Here is a 17,504-nt window from a genome sequence, read left to right on the forward strand (position 1 = left end):
AAGAGAAGAGTAACGCTGGTCGAGGTAGCACTTTCCGACCATCGGAGGTGAAAAAGGACCCATTCAAGCGCCGAAAAATGGAGTCAAACATTGTACCGATTGATTGACCTACTACATTCGAACAGACTTCGGCCAGGAGCATGACCAAGTCGTTGATTCTAGAAATGCACTCCAAAGAGTGGATTGACTAGAGCAGAGTTAATACTGAGCCTGAAAATCACACGTGGAGAGTCAAGCATTCCTGTTAGTTACAGGATAGAACTTTCCTGAAGCCCGGAATTGTCCAACCATCCCGCGCTGAGTACATACCGACCTACATATGCTATCCCCACAGCTTCAATGTGTGCCTGACATCTTGACCGGCGGGGTGTCTAGTGGGAAATTTGTGAGCTATGATACTGTATTTCGCTCCCATAGCCAGCCACGGCCTAATTCATCGCGGAGCTGAACAAGATAGGGAGATGAGGTAGACTAACAAGAGTAACCCGCTCACTAAACACACGACCGATACACATTGTCATGAATTGTATATACACCAGACGGGTGTGCTGCGTTCTTCATCAAAAACACTACCTAGGCACGTAGTAGTCATCATACGGCCTTATACCCATACAGCCAACCCATTTCCGTCCTCTAGAGACAAGTCATCATCACCTCAGTCATCCAATTCCTTCCTTAACAAATCAACAAAGCGGAGAGCCACTCATCTCTCGCTGGAGCAAACCAAATGCCGGGCCATGAGACTTATTTCCAATCAAAGGCACCTGTGAGTCTGTCGATGTAATTACTCAAATATAGCCCAATCCTGCAATGGGCAACCGGAAAGATGATCACAGATTGCTCTGTCCCAGACATCCAAAACATCTTTTCTGTCCCTGTCGATTGACTGAAGCATCGTCCCGTTGACCGTTGCTCGCTCTGCATAACCGTCGTCATGTCATGGAAAGGCGAAAAACGAAACCAACTACTCCCGAAGCAATCCTGAGCATACCCATTAAATGACCCTGGAATCCTAGAGGAGGCTGGCAAAATCCGAGCAAAGCAGCACCCAAAAGATTTTTCACCAATTTCGCCGTCGCAAGAAACTCAGCGACGTGAGCGACCACTCCTGCGGCTGCCCACGTTACTGATGCTGTCGCTGGGCGCAACACTGTCGTCGTCATCGTCAATACCCTCCTCAACGTCCCACCTGGCATGGCTGCTGCCGACACCACTGGGCGGGAGGGGAACGTGGCGGGCAGAAACATAGGTGCCCGGCCGACTGTCCCGGATGGGGATGTCGTACGTTGATATGTACGTCGTGGCACGGCTCTCGGGAAGGGGCACGTTGCGCGCAGACAAGTAGCTCCCCTCCCTGCTGAACGCACGAGGGCTGCCGGTAGCCCTGATGGTGGTCGTCGTCACCACACGGCTTCCTGACCTCGAATGGTGGGAGGCATAGGACGGCGAGGTGAGAGGGTCCGGCCGTGGTGATGGTGCCGCGCGGAGCGTGCTGTTCGACCGGTGGCTCCTGGCCGAGACATAGCTGTCTCGCTCCGGTGTATCGTACGTGTAACTGCGCTGGACGACGGGGGGTTGTCTTGAGCTCCGCGAGCCCGTATAGCTGCGGTATTCAGGCTCGTCCTCGGGATACGGTGCCCGATTGCTGGCAGCCTCGCTGCGGGAGCGCGCGGACGTCCGGGGACGGGATGATGTATACCGGGTCCGGGAGTCATCATAAATGTCGTCTACCTCCCTGCTGCGCGGCGAGCTGACCTGACTGTACCGAGCAATGTACTCGGGAGGAGGTCGGCGATAGTCAGACACAGGGGCATATTCATCCGAATATCCGACTTTCTCAACGCCCCGCTCCATGTCGGCATAGCGGGATTTGCGACCCGAGTACGAGTCATACCTCTCGGGGAAGGTAGACCGGCGCACAAAGGACGGCATGTCGTATTCCTGGCGGGGAGAGCGGCCCCGGTCGCCTTTGACTGCGCTGTACGTGAGGGCGGCTCCGGCGGCAACACCTAGTAGCGTACCGACGACGGCGCCAGTACTTAGGCCGTTGGGATTTCCTTTGGCAGATGGTGCTGGATCGTAGGTGGAGGGCCCAACCGTGACACTCCGTCTAATACTGGGATAGGGCGGTTCGTCGTCCTCGGGATACGGGTCGTAGGGACGACGGGAGGTGGAGGGCGGCAGTGACGAGGCTGCAACGTCGTAGTTCCAGTCCAAGATGCGGACCGCTTCTTCGCTGGTCGACCTGGTGCGGCGTACCGTGGGACCGCTGTAGTTGGAAGGGTATTCTGGAGGAGGCCGGTACACAACTTCCATGATATTGCCGTCAAAGTCGGTTATAAGCACCCGAATCCCGCCACTGCTCGTGCCTGTCCGGTGGGCCGACACGCCACTGGCCGCAGTGTAGGCCTCACCCGAGTGGCGCGGATCGGCATCCGAGAGGTCGGGATTGGCCCGCAGGGCAAACTCGTAGGTGTCCTCGGCCGCGACCGCTGAAGGAACGCTGAACACAATGCGCGAAGTCCTCAGGCGACGGTCTCTGCTGGCAACCACTTGCCGGATCTGAAACACAGGCTTTGTCCGTGTCGAGTCTCCATAAATAATGGCCGGGAAATGGCCGTCTTCGGTCGAGTGGTAGCGGAGGCCAAGGGGTTGAATGACGGCCGAGTAAAAAGAAGAGGACGAGGGGAGGTGCCTGACCTCCAGAAACGGGAGCATTAGTACGATATAAGCCCCAGGGACGCGCCGTAATAAACGAGGGGACAGCAGCCTTGGGCAGAGGGGTTAGCAGCGCGGTTGTGCGACACGGGACGCCGGCTATGATGGGCCCGAGAATGGCGAGGCGAAAGTATGCCTAGAAAAGCCTTTTTCAAAAGCGTATTCAGCGCAGCGCAGTGTGGCGTGTGATGGCGGGGGCCAGTTTCACGAGCTGAAAACCAAGCAAGCAGCGCCACAGGGCCAGGCAGCACAAGCACAAAGCCCAACTTTGGAACTATAGTGTACTGTATTCGTACATAAGTGAGAAGGTCGTTGTCTGGTTTCCAGGAGATCGCGAGTTAGAGAGTTAGGTGGATGTTGTTCCCTTGGGTGTCTTGCAGAGCGTTTGGCTGGGCAGCATTTTCACACAATTACTGGCCGACAGAAAACAGGAATGAAAACAGCGGAATGCGGTTGAATATTCTAGGGTTTGAGGGCGCAGGATGGCTGCTTGACCGCATCCAATGCCTTGCCTGGCCTGCTACCAGCCTCCAGGCAAGAACGAATGATGCCCAACCTGTCAACCCAGACGGATTGACACCCTCAGGCCCCGCAGCGATGCGTTGTGTCAAATGCAATGGAAAGCTGTCGACTGTGAGGGGCGCGGGGGCCCATGACTGAGAACTGTCGTCTCGGCACCTGACGACTCAAACAAGAGAAACAATAGTATGGATTTAAGATACAATGCATTTGGGGAACGGAACGGTTCCTGTAAGAATGCGCCGTATCACGTTGACTCGGCACAGCGTTAACGCAGGGAAGTGGCAGTGACCTAAGAAACCGGACATTTGTGCGAGTGCACAAGGTTCGTCTGAAGGATGAAGAAAGTGGGGAGACTGTCAGGAACCGAAAGCTCTAGCAGCCTGACCTGGAGCTCAGCATCCTGACTTTGCACCTGTCTGCACGTCAAAGCTGGAGTATCTCAGCTGGTCTGCGCTCACGAGAGCTTGCCACGTCGAAAATCCAACCCCCCGAGCGCCCTGTAAAGGTCTCAGTGTGTGGGGCCCAGCCAGCAGCCCACATTCTCCCCTCACCTCCAGAGTCTGAGTCTGAGGTGGTGATGAGTGGCCATTGGTTTCAGCTTCAAAGCAGCCCTGTTTGTACTTCGTTGAACGTGAGGCGCCATGGATCTTCTGATAGAGCAGAAAATGGCTAGGCACAACGGCTAGTGCCCTCAAGGTACCAAAGTACCTTGCGCTTTGCCAATCGTGTGCATTTTAGAGGAAAGCTTTCTAGGTAGGCCGTTTCTTCGTCTTCTCACCCACGACAGAAGACTGAACAAGGGGCGCCGGGGAGACGTGCCTCCAATAAGGCTTCTGTGATCGCCGCCCTGTTTGTTTACAAGCCCGAGACAAGCTATGCGCTGGATGATGAAGGCATGAAGGGATCATACTACGGAGTACCTAGGTATGTACAGTAGTGTGTTATGGACCCAGATTCCCAACCAGCCACTTCAGGCTTTCGAGCCACTTGCCACAGTACGTTACTGTGCAGATGCCTCCCGAGGCGAGTTGTGGTTGGCCATGCAACCAAGTCGAGGTTGAATTACATACAGGGCCGATGTGAGGCCGCCCTGATGATGGCAGGACCTCCTGTTCAACCATCTTGCAGGAATCAGCACGATGGCCGCGGAGGTGCTCCCGTTCCGGTTCCTGGATCCGGGTCGTAGGTTCTGGAAAGCCTGGCAAGCAGCTTCCAATAGTCTGTATTCGCCAAAATACAACATGCACGTGTAGACACATGCACTCAGCGGGACATGGGGCACCCCAATCTCCATTCCAGACCACATTTATTACTATTCCCAGCCTATGAACTCGGATCCTTCCGCCTCGGGAAACCCTCTTCTCCAAGACACGGGGTTGCGCCTAGCCTACCAAGTCAACATCATTCCGCTTTCCGTCAGTCAGTGCAACATGAAGGCTCGATTAGTGAACTTCGAGCCCAACCCCGAACCAGCTTGAGCGGTGGCATACCCAATCATTCCCGATCTAAGACGGAAAGATCCACTATTCACGTATTCGTAGAGCCATTGCAGCTGTTAGTTAGTAGAGAAGCTGGAGAGCAGGATACAGAGCGAGAAGGAAAACCACAAAGGGCAAGGAAAGGGGAAGACGCGGGCCAAGTTGAAGTGGCACCGCGCAGACGACGAAAGCGTCTTGGGATCCGTTGTTGAACGCCCCATGTTTTGGTTGCAAAAACACCGACAGCTCAAGCACAGACGTCCCAAGTTCCGGAAGACAAAGGCCTATCAGCCGCGATGTTGTATCACGAAACAGGCCAATGCAACCGCAGCTCCTCAGATGAATATGAGAGAGGAGCTGACAGATCTTTCCATCCAATCCCCTTTCCCTGCCAACAACAAGGACCCGGCCGATTGAATAGCCCGGAACATCCTCATCATAGAAGAGCAATGCTACCGCATCGCTTTCCGATCAGAGGATATCCCAGGCATCCTCACAGGCGTGGCAGAACTTGCTGCAGGCAACACTCGCCGACAAGCTATAGTTGCTGATGGAGATCTTCTCGTCCACGTATGCGTCGGCGAAATTATCGGGTCCCTTGGCCATGGCGCCCACGAAAACACAGATGCTCTCGCTTGGGCCGAGTGTGTCGACATAGTCGCGCACTCGCACCAGCGGGGCATCAAAGCTGAGAGTGATCTTCCGGCAGTTCGGGGGCAAATGGTCCGTGATGGGGTTTTGGATCACTTTCAGGAGCTTCTCTTGCGAGTTTGCACCCTTGATGGCGAGACGATGAAGCAGCTGAACCATCAGACCGGCAAATCGCTTAAATGTCCGAGGAATGCGAACAGAGGGGGAGACCTCGATCAGCACGCCCTTGGCCGTCTGGATGTAAATCTGCAGCTTCCCCGCCTTGTTTACTGGTGAATCGAGAAGAGTGAGAAGGCACTGCGGCAGGGAATCCCGCACATGGTCAGCAGCAAATACTTTGAAGCGGAGGCAGCCTTGGATCATCCAAACCTGATGCGTGATATCCGGACGGGCGTCGCTGATGTCCCTGTTCATTTTGCGCATGACGCCAATGTGCTCGTCGCTGTTGAGAAGTGAGTACTTCTCCTCCCTCGGAGCACCCATGCGGTTCGACCCGCCATGCGAAGCCCTGTACGTCTCGAGACTGGCGTTTGAGAGGACGACAATAAGTCGCTTGCTGTCCTTGTCCGTTGGGGGGATAGGGACATGCTGTTCGGCGACAAGCTGCGGCAGCGCCGGAGGGGGGAGCGATTGGGTTCCTGCCATCGAATCGCCAGGGTCAGAGAACTACTAACCAAAATTGAGTGTTGAAACGATTATGGTTGTAGTTTAGTATCTGCAAGTACAGCCGTTGTTGAAATGGGAAGGCAGCTGCGATTGCAACTCTAGAGTAAACCTTGTTCAGGGTCTCGCGGGGTTTTTAAGCTTGATGCGGCGATAAGAAAGCGGGGCTCTGTTGGCCGGATTTGCAGTCTGTAAACGACAGTGTCGTGCAACCAGATACAATTGAAGGAGAAACAAGAAAAAGCAACTTGATACAGGAGAGGAAGAAGCCCGCTGACCCTCGAGCAGCATAGCGTACAATACATGAACTCCAATGCCCTGATCTGAGTCATGAAGAGAGGGATAGCGCAATTGCGATTTTCACTTACTAGGCCGTTTCCCAGCACGGTATTCCGGTGAGGAGCGACTCGAGGATGAAGTGGACATCTTGCGGCCAAGTCGGTGAGGGGCAACCTGCTGTTGAGTGCGATGCGGTCTTTGAGAGTAAAATGCAGGAACAAGGAAGCCGTTCACAGAGAATGGTATTGAGCTACTGGAGCAACTGGCGGTCAGATCGGGGGGATGGCGGTGGTTTTAAGAAGAAAATGTGAAAAAGGGCAACAAAGACCTTGGCCCTGTATCGGACACTTTTTTCCCACTGCTCCCTAGCCTCCCTTCGCTTAACTTCTGTACCTCCCTAACCCGGAGCTCACTTCGAGTGCTGGCTGATGGCATTGGGGTCCGAAGTACGCTGCGGTCCGGATATTGCACTGTGCTCGGCTGTAAGCGGCCGATGCAAGGCCTTGCATCGGCCGAACCACTCAGCCTTGGACTTAGTCTTCTCTCCGATCACATCGGATGAGAGACCGTAAGATCGCGGTGGTTTATACAGATATGGTCGTTGTGCAAACCGTGCCTTGGCTTTTCGTGAAGAACTGGCAAGATGATGCTTAGAATTGGTACTTGTACTCCGTACATACGAAGTACCTAATACACCAATTGAGGCGAAGGTGGCTCCTGCGCGCAACCTATTTCCCGTATACTGTGCAGTACAGTACTTCGTAGTACCTCGTACATACGGTACTAGAGGTATCCTTTTTGGTTCGTTGTCCTGAGATAGAGTCGATCTGCTGATTGCTATCACCGCGCCGGGTCCTTTTCGGATGCTTTTCAACTCACTCGTCGAACACACACTAACATCCATGGATGTAAATGAATGTTTGACTACCAACCGACTGTATCGCCAATTCTAGAATAAAATCGTGATACCTTGTGTGGAATAGACGCCGGTTTTGCTGAAGCTCGAGGTTAGGCAGATTCTGTGCCGTTTGGCGGAGTGTAGCAATCTGCATTTGGCATCCAAGGAGTTGGTGGATCTCGGGCGCTGCCAAGTCTGGTGAATGCCGGCTCGGTGACAATCCCGTCTTAAACATCAGGTCTTACATACGTCGTACGGGCAAGTCTCTTTCCTAAAACAGATGTTGCTCTCAGCATGTACGCACAGTATACTAATGTATACCAAGTGAACGACATATCTGCCAGTCCACCCTCTGCGACATCCTACCTGAATCCATCATGAGCAGCATTAGATGCACGCCTAGAGGGAGGGTCTCGATGACCCGCGAGGTTTTGCAGTATCTCTCATCGAGCATCCGTCTCCCTATAGGACTTCAACGTTGGTGTTATCTTTAAGTCATCTTCTTTGGATCTGACTGAACTGCAACCAAGGGTTGCTTTTCTTCAGCATTCCTTGGCTTTGGTATGATGCAGTGCTCGCTCGCTGTACAATACATTACTCTACAACCTCATGCTCTTTCCCACCTGCCCATCTGGCACCATGCCATCCATCGCTTTGACTTGTGAGCTTTCAGTGTTAGGCAATAGGCATTGGCCAACATCGTGTCACTGCTGGACCTAGCTGCAATCCAGGCACAATACCCGGGTATGTATGTACAGTACATACCATCGCGATGAAGCAGGCCCCCATATTAGCAACATGCGTGGAGAACGATCCAACTGTTCAGTGTTGGCTCTGGAAAAGTTAAGGGGCCTGGGCCTGTGTTGGCGAACAGAGGATGAAGAACTTCTTAGGATCATCCGCAGGTGTTGCGACGTAAGGCTGAGGTTGCTTTCCTCCGCGCCGTGTATAGGTTTTGCACGCCATCGACGTATGTGAGTACTCGGAGGAAACAAGGTGACAGCTGTAGGTGTGCAGGTGCACCATTATGGAATTCGTGTGTCCAACGTCAGACATCATTAGTCCACAGTTGTAGAGCATCGCTATACCTAGAGAGCGTTTGAAGTCTCCAAACTCACATGCACATCGGACGGATCTGTAGCAGATAGCCTATAAGCGTAATGCTACCCATGGGCTGTCAACTTGTCGCACAGAATAAGACGACTCTTGGCAAGCCACATGTTCTTCGTCCTCTGACCTCATCCGACTCCTCCAATGGGACTCAAGCGGATGTTCCACGTTGTTGAAATACGTCATTTGAATCTCGTCAACCCATGTTCGTCCAGTCTGTCGGAGACCAAAAGCACCCCTAACCAGGCATGCCAGATATCATGCTGACCGCGTTATGAGTGCTTCCCACTTGTTCACAACTTCCTTCTCCTGCTTCATTTTCAACGCCGACGCGAAATAAGTGAAAAGCGTGGGCACTGCAATTTCGCGCAGACTCGTTTAGACGTTCTGTCATCTCGTCGGCAATAACTTAAGTTGCGGAGATCCTAATCATCACGCCAAGCTACCCTAGGTGTTTCGACTTACATACAACAATACGCAAGCAAGGGTAAGCCAGCTCTTGTGCTTAAATGAGACTCCCCAGCCAAGACACGGCCGCCAACTAACAATGTCGCATCTCGAGATAGATCCGATGATAATTGGGTCCATAACTTCATCGTCTTAACTTTTGACATTTGTTCTGCCGACGTTCTAGAAAAGCTAGACACCTTATTCCGGCGTCTTTAAACCACCAACTAGAAATCCCAAGCTCTACGAAGAACACGCCTTCCAGGTACATACATACAAAACTAGGCTGTTGCAATCTTCACAATCGCGTCGCGTTCGTGCGCACGTTCGCACGGCTACCGAGGTACGCATTTCCTTCCCCGGGCAGAGGCAAGCCGCAACGCCCTTACCCCAGATGCTTCAGGGGCTGATAAAAAGGCGAAGTGAGGCAGGAAGAACGACAAAGTGGATGCCGTCGATGCATCACGCCAACGCCAGCCATGTCGTCAGCTAAAGCCGCCATCGCTACCACACCATCTCCCCAAGCCAACAACGACCGAGGGTATGCTGCCTCAAGCTACTTCCACCAGCAGCAGCAACAGCAACAGCAGCAGCAGGAACAGCAGCAATCAAGTTATCACCAGGGTGCTCCAGACGTCGAGAACTCGTCCAACACATACTCAAACTCGCAGGGCGAGTATGGCGGCCACGTCGTCGCTCCGCTGCCTATCCGTCCTGCGAAATTTACCGAGGAGTGGGATGCGAGCCAACGGGGGAGTTCCATAATCGACGGCCCAGCGTCTGGCGGCAACATGCAGCGATCTAGCGTCATCTCTGTCCCTGGTGCTGGCATCACGGGCGACGGCACATCATCTCTGTCTCGCGGGAATACCCTGAGGAAGAAGCCATCTTTGAGGCGAAGCGCAAGTTTGAAACGAAGCGGCAGCCGTCGGAGCACGAGGGCCGGGAGTGTTAGGAGCCTGGCTCTCCAGCCAACCACGGACCGGGATGAGATGCATAGCGCCTTCTACTGCCCTGTCCCAACCGCGGGGAGTCCTACCGAAGTTCTTGCGAATCGTTTCCAAGGTGTGTCCTCCTCCTATCCCTCCTCCGCTACTACCTGGTAGTCAGTCGTGGATCTCAGGCAGTTTGATGATACACGCTCGGGGGTGATAGCTAACGTATTCTTGAAGCCTGGCGCAAGATTCTAAAAGACATCATCACATACTTCAGAGAAATCCAGACACACTACGAGCACCGGGCAAAATCACTCATCAAACTCTCAAACGTACTCAACAACACCACGACCCCGCCGGGGTTCCTCGCATCTGGTGGTCTGGACGACGCACTGCAGATCTTGAGGAACTACAACAAGCAAGCTATAGTCGAAGCAAACAAGGCTAGGGAGATTGAAGAGGATGTCATCCTTGCCCTCACTGGGCTACGCAGCGACCTCCACCAAAAGATAAAGGAGATCAAAAACCTAGCGGGCGACTTCAAGAATACCGTCGAAAAGGAGATGGATAGCACACGGAGGGCTGTGAACCAGCTACAGGACGTCCTGGGTCAGGCCGAGCTCGACACCGCTCTGACCACCGGCAAACAAGATCCGTACCTCTTGAGGCTTGCTGTTGATCGGCAGCTGGAGAGGCAGATCGATGAGGAAAACTATCTTCACCAGGTGTGTTTACCCCGCTGGACAACTGTTAGAACTAGACAGTGCCCCTTTCTAACCGCGCCAAGGCCTACCTGAATCTGGAGAATTCTGGAAAGGAGCTTGAATCGATCGTCGTGGGCGAGATTCAAAAGGCATATAATGCCTATGCCAGCATTCTCAAGCGGGAATCGGACGCGGCTTACGGCACCATCGAAGAGCTCCGTGTCGGTCCCATCGCAATGCCGAAGGATACAGAATGGACATCATTTATTCGTCGGGACGACCGATTCGTAGACCCGGAGCTGCCCATGCGATCGGTCGAGTTTATACACTACCCAGGCCGTGATCATTACGCATGCCAGGAGATCCGGGCAGGCCTTCTGGAACGCAAGAGCAAGTACCTGAAGAGCTACACAGCTGGATGGTGAGTATTTCTGGCCACCCAGTGGTCGAAACTGACTGTAGAGTCGCTGACTGGCAGCTAACGGGAATCAGGTATGTTCTTTCACCCACTCATCTACACGAATACAAGTCGGCGGACAAGACGCAAGCGCCGGTTATGTCGCTCTATCTCCCAGAGCAGAAATTGGGATCACATTCCCAAGAAGGCGGCTCGTCCAATAAATTCGTCCTCAAGGGTCGGCAAACTGGAGCCATGCACCGTGGCCATACCTGGGTCTTCCGCGCCGAGAGCCACGATACGATGATGGCATGGTACGATGACATCAAAACCTTGACAGAGCGAACACCAGAGGAACGTAACAATCTTGTGCGCGGCAACAGCCGTAGCTTCAGCCGGTCATCACAGCGGTCTTCCATGGACAGCGATGTAGTAGTCGACGACGAGGAGGATCCTCCGTTCGCGGCGACTGTGTCCTCGGTCAACAACCAACAGCCAAGGCAAGACGGTCTGTCGCGACGTCCTTCAGGTGGGCGGTTCCCATCTGACCTCCAGGTGAACGCGCAAAGAGGCTTACAGGTTCCAATCTCACCTCTTAGTGTGAGCTCCGGATATGATGAAAACCCTAACCATGACTATCTCACGGCGAGAGTCTCTCCTGGGAGTCAACCGTCCGGGCAGCCTCAGAGCGGCTTTCAAGGAACCGGTCAGACAGCTAGAGTCCCACAGGATGTCTTCCAGCAACAGTCAGCGAACCTTGACGGGCCTAGTAACGAGCCAAGCCAATTTCCTAAAGCTGTCAGCCCCTCAAACGGCTCAGTGTTTGACGGCGTCGACGCGACCAAGACGTATACGGCCGAGGCCGGGCACGCCTGGGCCAACCCCGTACCTATCTCGCTGCCAGTTTCGAAGCAGCCACACCAACCCACAACACCGTCGCCAGGGAGCCGCGTCACCCGTGAGCAAGCGCTCAACTCGCAGACCATGGGAATGACGAATGGCCCGAGCACTCTTAACAGGGTGGAATCCCGAGGGACTGAGCACCGGGAGGAGGGAGCCGTGTCCGAGACAAACGGCAACGCTACTGTCGGGGAAGGCAAAGCGGCCCGGCCAGGCGCCATGATGGCGGTCCGAACCGACAGTACTCCGTCTGTGTCGCATCTCCACGTTCCAGGTGAATATCCAAGAGGGTCAGTCTCAGCACTTTGAGCTGTCACGCACAGCGGGGCCCACGAAGAGTCTTTTGATTCACGCCCCTTTGATATATAGCTTGGTTTATATAGCAAGGCCAATCGATTCCCTTGTTCTCTGGAGTCATGCGGCCCTTTCACGAATTATGTGCAGGCGGCAGGTAAACCGACGACTGGGAGATGGCCTCCTTCGCCGAGCCCCTGTGAGTCGTGAGCAAAACTCGCCCCTCGCCGAGAACACCCTCGTCAAGGCCCCGTCGCCGAGACCCACGAACAGGAGGTTCGTGAATAGCCTCCTGCCGAACAAAACTCGCCCCTCGCGGAGAACCCTCTCGATGCGACCCCTCGCTGAAACTCGAGAACAATAACAAGTTCGTGATTTAACCTCCCCTCGCATTCCTCTTCCTCTCTTCCCTCTCTTCTCTTCTTCAACTTGGCCAATCCTCGAGCTGTTATCGAGCCATCCAACTCTTCCTTGGTCACCAGCAGCCTTTTGACCTTACTACGACATTAACAAGCACATCCTTTAATCCATCAAGCTCGTCCCAAATAATGGCGTCGTTTGAGGGAGAATCACCTGTCCTTTCCGGCACCGCCGGATCCAATCCCACGGTTTCTGGCGACGCAGGGCTGATCCCCTACGTCAACCTCAAGCACCTCCTCGGCCGTGCTAAAAAGAGTGTCAACGATGGCGAGTAAGTGCCGGGTTTTGCTTGCTTGCGGCTCCTCCCGTCTTGTTGCTCCAAATGCTGACCCCAGTTCTCTGCTATCTTTAGCATTTTGCGCGATGATTTCTGCTTGCGCTGCACGCGCGGCCTGGCCAGGTTCTCGCCAGAGTCCACCCAACTTGCCAAGTTCTTCGATGAGGCCAGTGAGTGGATGTGTTCCGATCGTGGTAAGCTACTCCAGCTCCCCCATGTGTCGTCATATATCTGGAGGAAACGCATATGCTAATCCACAGCCTAGCTGGGAACTCCAGTGTGTCCTGCCGGCGCTGCAACAAAGCGCACAAAACCGAGGCTTTCGTCCCCGCGGAGCTGGTCCCCGTCGCTCGCGCTCTCGTGGACGCCCTGTGCGTCCTGTATGCTGCCTATGTGCAGGGCGGCCAAGACCAGGACGGCGTCCTCGACGCCTTGGTCAACGAATTCCGGGCCCGCGCCACTGAGTGGTGCGATAAGTACTCTGACTGGAGGAAGAGGAATAACGGCTTGGACCCAATGACGTGCTCCAAGGCGGTTCTCAAGCGCCTGGGAGTTGACGTCCCAGCCGATGTCCCCCGGGCCACCAACACCGCGGTGGCGCCGGCCAACAACTTCTTCCCCGCCACGGCAGCGGCAGCAGCAGCAGCGGCGGAGGCTCCGGTCGAGAGCAACGACCCCTTCGTTGCGGGGGCGGCGGCGGCTGCTCCGGTCACCGGCAGCAACCTTCCCGCGGGAGCGGCGACGCCCCCGGCTATCACCAATGGCCCCCTCGTGGCAGCGGCGGCGGCGGCGGTGCCAATTCCAGACATCGACCTCCGAGACATCGACCCCCGCCTCCTCGAACCCTTCGACCCCAGCCTCATCAACGAGTATTGAGCTGCGCACGGAAATGTGCAAGGCAATAGGATCGACTAAGGGCGATGATTTCTTTCCGCGCATGCATGTAGTTTGATTTTAAAGCGTGGATTCTATAAATATACCTACGGCTGTCTTGTTCCTGCGATATTGTCGTCTCTTGTCACAACCTACCTACCGTCGGCTTCTTCTTCAATCGTCTGCGGGTGAATGAATCCATAAACCTCTTGAAGTGATTCCACACTCAAGACTCTACTGTGGGCATGTACTACCACACCCGACAGTGCCCCGTTCTCTGAGACCGAGCGCTTCAACGCTTACAGAAACCCGGACGCGGCCTCAGCGTTCTTATAATGCCGTGACGATAGGCTTAGCGTTGACCAGTATTCAGCCAGGTAACCAGTACATAGTACTCCATACTACAGAGTATTACTCTAGTAAACTAGTAAAACACGGTGCGATCTAGTTCTATATAACCAAATTTTACATACCTGTACAGCGAAAACGTTATTTGGTTAGACCAAAAATGGTATCTGTTAGAAGATGTAGCTCAACGCGTACCGGTATCTCAGTCAACAACCCATCACAGCTTCATCTCAGATTCGTTCAGAATTACTAGCTTTCGACTTTTTATTGCAGATTCGAGCTTCTCAGCCCTCGAGAGTGCCGGGAAGCTAGAGAGACCTCAAGAGCCAGAGAGCCAGGAAGAGCAAGGGCACTGTAGCTTATATAAGCCGAATTCAGCGTCACCTTCAACGCCACACCACAACAACAGCAGGATACACTCATTACAGTACTATAGATATATCTCTTCATCTAGTCGTGCTCACTTACATGACAGTCAACAGTTCTGGTCTTTAGATTAGCCATATAGCTTGAACCGTTCTTCGCTGCGAAAATGAGAGGGGGAGAGGAGCGTGCGCAGTGCAACGCCACATCTTCTAACAGAATACCATTTTCGTTCTAACCGAGTAAGGTTTTCGCCTGTACTGTGGGGGTGGCTCGTGCACAAAGTATCTTTGTTGTAGAAAAACTTTTCGCCCAGGCCTTTGTACCTGCAGTACGAAGTACTTTCAACATTCCCTGTACGAAACTGCAAGTCCTGCAATCGTGCAGCCACGAAGATTTCCGCACCACAAAAATCAGCACTACAATTGGATCGACTTGAACCGTTAGACGGGAATGGGCACACTCGCCGGGAGCGGGAGAGCCTAGCGGCGATGGCGCCGCGGGCCCGACCGAACAGGCGCGCAACGAAGATCGTTTCGCCGATACAGACTACTTCGCCCCAGCGACGGCGGATGCGGCACGACCAGCTCCGGCAGCCCCGCATGCAGACAGTACCATGACGAACTCTTACGGACGGGGTCCTAATAAGTTGGATGTGCTGGACTACTGGCGCTTGCTACTGAGTAAAATAAAATGACTGGAAATCACGGCCACTCTCCGGCACCTGGCTTCGGAAATCAATGTCAAAGCTATTTCCCCCGACCTGGCAAGAAAGATCAACATTGTGCACGACTAGGTAAGGTTTTCCTGGCAAATCTCGCCCTCTGTGGCAGTTGTTCTTGCCTGCTGACCATTTGTCTAGGTGTCGTATGACGTTCGACCTCAAGAAGTAGACCACACCGAGTTCCTTGAGGTGTTTAAGGAACTTGCGGAAGAGCTTGACCCTATCAAAGCCGCTCTTGCCCACATAACAGAAGAGGAAGCCGCTCTCGCCCACATAACAGAAAAGGTCAACGACCTCTCTGTAGGGGCCCCGCAGACGGACGGTACCATAACCGGCGGCAGTTCCAACTCGCAGGCACTTGCTGAACTTGCGGAAATTGACGCCATCCTTACCTCCCTCCTTTCTAAAATCAACACTTTCTTACTAGGTAAGGGTTTTCTGCTGGTGTCCCCTATGGCAATTATATTTGCCTGGCAAACCGTTGTCTAACATTCAACCTGAAGCCGCGAACTCGCCGCGTTGTCCCCAAAGCGGGCCCGCTTAGAGCACTAAGCGTTCTCAACCGATTGAGAGGCTGTGAGTTGGTTGGTTCTATATCGTTTAACCCATTGCCACTGCTGACTTTTTGCTGGTAGCTCCCTAGTGTCTCCAGCCCGTCCCGTGTGGTCATCCAAGAGGCCGTGGAGGACGGCGGCGTCGCCGGGTAGATCGAGAGCGGCAGCGTCCAGGAGGCGAGGGTGGTTTGGAAGGAAAGGGCAGTACTGCTATAGACCAGCTGTGTCGTACCCAGCGAACCGCTCAAACTCAGCAAATGAGAATGTGGCTCCGACAGTTGAGAGTCCACGACGTTGTACCCAATTTCCTGTGCCGTGTTCTCTTCTCTGCCTTCACGCCGCCACCGTTCTTGAATCGTCACGTAGATATTGCGCTTGTGTGTCAGGGTTCCGGCCACCTTCTGGATTGTGGCCCTGTTACTTGCTGGCAAGCATTGCTCATGGTTGATTAGCCACACTTCAGAAGGCAAAAGACACAAGGACCGGGGGTATTGTCGACCAAGAGGGTATTCATCTTTCTCCTCGTTATCTCGCACAAGACGAGCTGGCCCATCATGAAACAGAAACAAAACAACAAATTCCACGACCCATCCGAAAACGCCAATGTAGTGTAGCCAGCCTCCAAATCCCAGACTCGACTCAACTCCGACGTGAGATGGTTGTTGGAGCCAGCTGATACCTAATCCGAGAGAAACCAGCATCCTCCCTCCCGGGAATCTTGCACGGCCGCAATGACTTTTTGAGACCGCGATAGCCGTGATACATCTGACCAGCAAACGCGGCGCGTCGCAGCAAGCCCGAAACGCATCAGAAGTTTTAGTCCTTAGAACCTCCCGCGACCGCCGCCCCTGCCGCCTCTCGAGAATCCGCCACCGCCCCTACCACGTGCAGGACCTCCGCGACCACCAAACCCGCCGCCTCTTGATCCGCCAAACCCTCCGCCTCCTCTTCCACCACCGCCCCTACCACCTCTCATAGGACCCCCGCGACCACCACGGGCGGGTCCGCCTCGGCTGGGCTTCTTGACCTTGTTAGGCGCGGAGCCCGGCGGCGGCTTGGGCTTGGGCAGAAACTTTTCCAGTGGCAGAAGCTTCTCGCCCGAGATGTAGAACTTGTCGCCTTGCTTGAAGGAGGTTGCTTGGATCCCCTCGGAGGGTTTGATGGTGAAGTAGACTTGGTTGATTGGGCCGAGGACTTCGTCGACTTTGCCAATTGATGTCTGTACGACAATACTGGGTTAGACATTTGACATAAGGCAAAAGAGAGGAAGTAACGGGAGAAAAATACCTTGTTCTCGAGGTAGATGGGCGCGTTGAAGTGGGGGATCTTGGGATTCGTCGACTCGACCACCATCTCGCCCTCGCAGGCATGCATGAACTTGCCAATCTCGAGTACAGTGGCCGGAGGGCCCATGTCGCGCTGCTGGAATCCGCCTCCGCGTCCTGCATTTCGGCCTCAGTCAGCTTTCATTCCGGTTTCTGTCGGTCTGTCTGAAACGGCCGGAGGTTAGCGAACTCACCTCCTCCGCGTCCACCGAAACCGCCTCCGCGGCCCCGGGGAGCACCTCTGAAAGACATGGCGCACTAGTCCTCCACCGTGAGCTTTGTTGTTGACGGTGGGTTCTTAATGGTGTGGTGTTGTTGTTTGCGCCGTCAATTGGGAGCCCCGACACGTGAGGACGGTGATGGTTGCCGTGATGGTGATTTTTTTCGGCTTAACGTGCAAATGCTTGAAATGGAAAGGCGGTCAAAGAATTCTGCTGTCTGTCAAGATGCCCCACATCCAACAACTTGCCTGGATCCGCCATTGCCGCACTGTAAGGTGAGCACGGATTGGGCCTATATGCACTGTGAGGGGCATGCTGCCGCGGCTGGGCAATCGCTAATTCGGCCAGCCATGCTGTGAGGCTGCCAAAAACAGCAGTGGCCAGATTGCTGGCTTTCGACTAC

At 54.2% G+C, this 17,504-nt stretch overlaps 6 protein-coding genes across 6 annotated transcripts; 2 read left to right on the plus strand and 4 right to left on the minus strand.

Annotated features, from left to right (window-relative positions):
- Positions 1-1,095: 1,095 nt before the first annotated feature.
- N656DRAFT_683661 (uncharacterized protein) lies at positions 1,096-2,718 on the minus strand (the record flags this gene model as incomplete). The annotated part of the gene is made up of 1 exon (XM_064810595.1): positions 1,096-2,718. A coding segment is annotated over one exon (1,623 nt), but the record flags the coding sequence as incomplete, so codon positions are not given.
- A 2,471-nt stretch (positions 2,719-5,189) lies between these two features.
- Positions 5,190-6,014, minus strand: N656DRAFT_718518 (Nep1-domain-containing protein; the record flags this gene model as incomplete). Its single annotated transcript, XM_064812288.1, has 2 exons — positions 5,190-5,666; positions 5,739-6,014. 2 exons carry the CDS (start codon positions 6,012-6,014, stop codon positions 5,190-5,192), a joined length of 753 nt encoding a protein of 250 aa, XP_064665715.1.
- Positions 6,015-9,245: 3,231 nt separating this feature from the next.
- N656DRAFT_718683 (uncharacterized protein) lies at positions 9,246-12,011 on the plus strand (the record flags this gene model as incomplete). The annotated part of the gene is made up of 4 exons (XM_064812300.1): positions 9,246-9,831; positions 9,939-10,426; positions 10,489-10,826; positions 10,898-12,011. 4 exons carry the CDS (start codon positions 9,246-9,248, stop codon positions 12,009-12,011), a joined length of 2,526 nt encoding a protein of 841 aa, XP_064665716.1.
- Positions 12,012-12,544: 533 nt separating this feature from the next.
- N656DRAFT_802006 (uncharacterized protein) lies at positions 12,545-13,569 on the plus strand (the record flags this gene model as incomplete). Its single annotated transcript, XM_064818196.1, has 3 exons — positions 12,545-12,687; positions 12,769-12,887; positions 12,959-13,569. The coding sequence occupies 3 exons, from the start codon at positions 12,545-12,547 to the stop codon at positions 13,567-13,569; spliced, it is 873 nt and encodes a 290-aa protein (XP_064665717.1).
- Positions 13,570-15,179: 1,610 nt separating this feature from the next.
- On the minus strand, positions 15,180-16,421 carry N656DRAFT_441845 (uncharacterized protein). Its single transcript, XM_064809668.1, has one exon. It carries the CDS (start codon positions 16,254-16,256, stop codon positions 15,462-15,464), a length of 795 nt encoding a protein of 264 aa, XP_064665718.1. The 5' UTR covers positions 16,257-16,421; the 3' UTR covers positions 15,180-15,461.
- Positions 16,422-16,630: 209 nt separating this feature from the next.
- N656DRAFT_678347 (Gar1-domain-containing protein) lies at positions 16,631-17,132 on the minus strand (the record flags this gene model as incomplete). The annotated part of the gene is made up of 3 exons (XM_064810519.1): positions 16,631-16,774; positions 16,843-16,997; positions 17,075-17,132. Coding segments are annotated over 3 exons (357 nt in total), but the record flags the coding sequence as incomplete, so codon positions are not given.
- Positions 17,133-17,504: the final 372 nt, after the last annotated feature.

The sequence above is a fragment of the Canariomyces notabilis genome (genome assembly GCF_033297395.1).
Source record: "Canariomyces notabilis strain CBS 508.74 unplaced genomic scaffold N656scaffold_34, whole genome shotgun sequence".
Taxonomy (NCBI): Eukaryota; Fungi; Ascomycota; class Sordariomycetes; order Sordariales; family Chaetomiaceae; genus Canariomyces; species Canariomyces notabilis.

What these genes read in the sequence shown, in the direction of transcription:
- N656DRAFT_441845 (XM_064809668.1), bottom strand. Translation starts at nt 16,256, where the DNA reads ATGCTGGTTTCTCTCGGATTAGGTATCAGCTGGCTCCAACAACCATCT.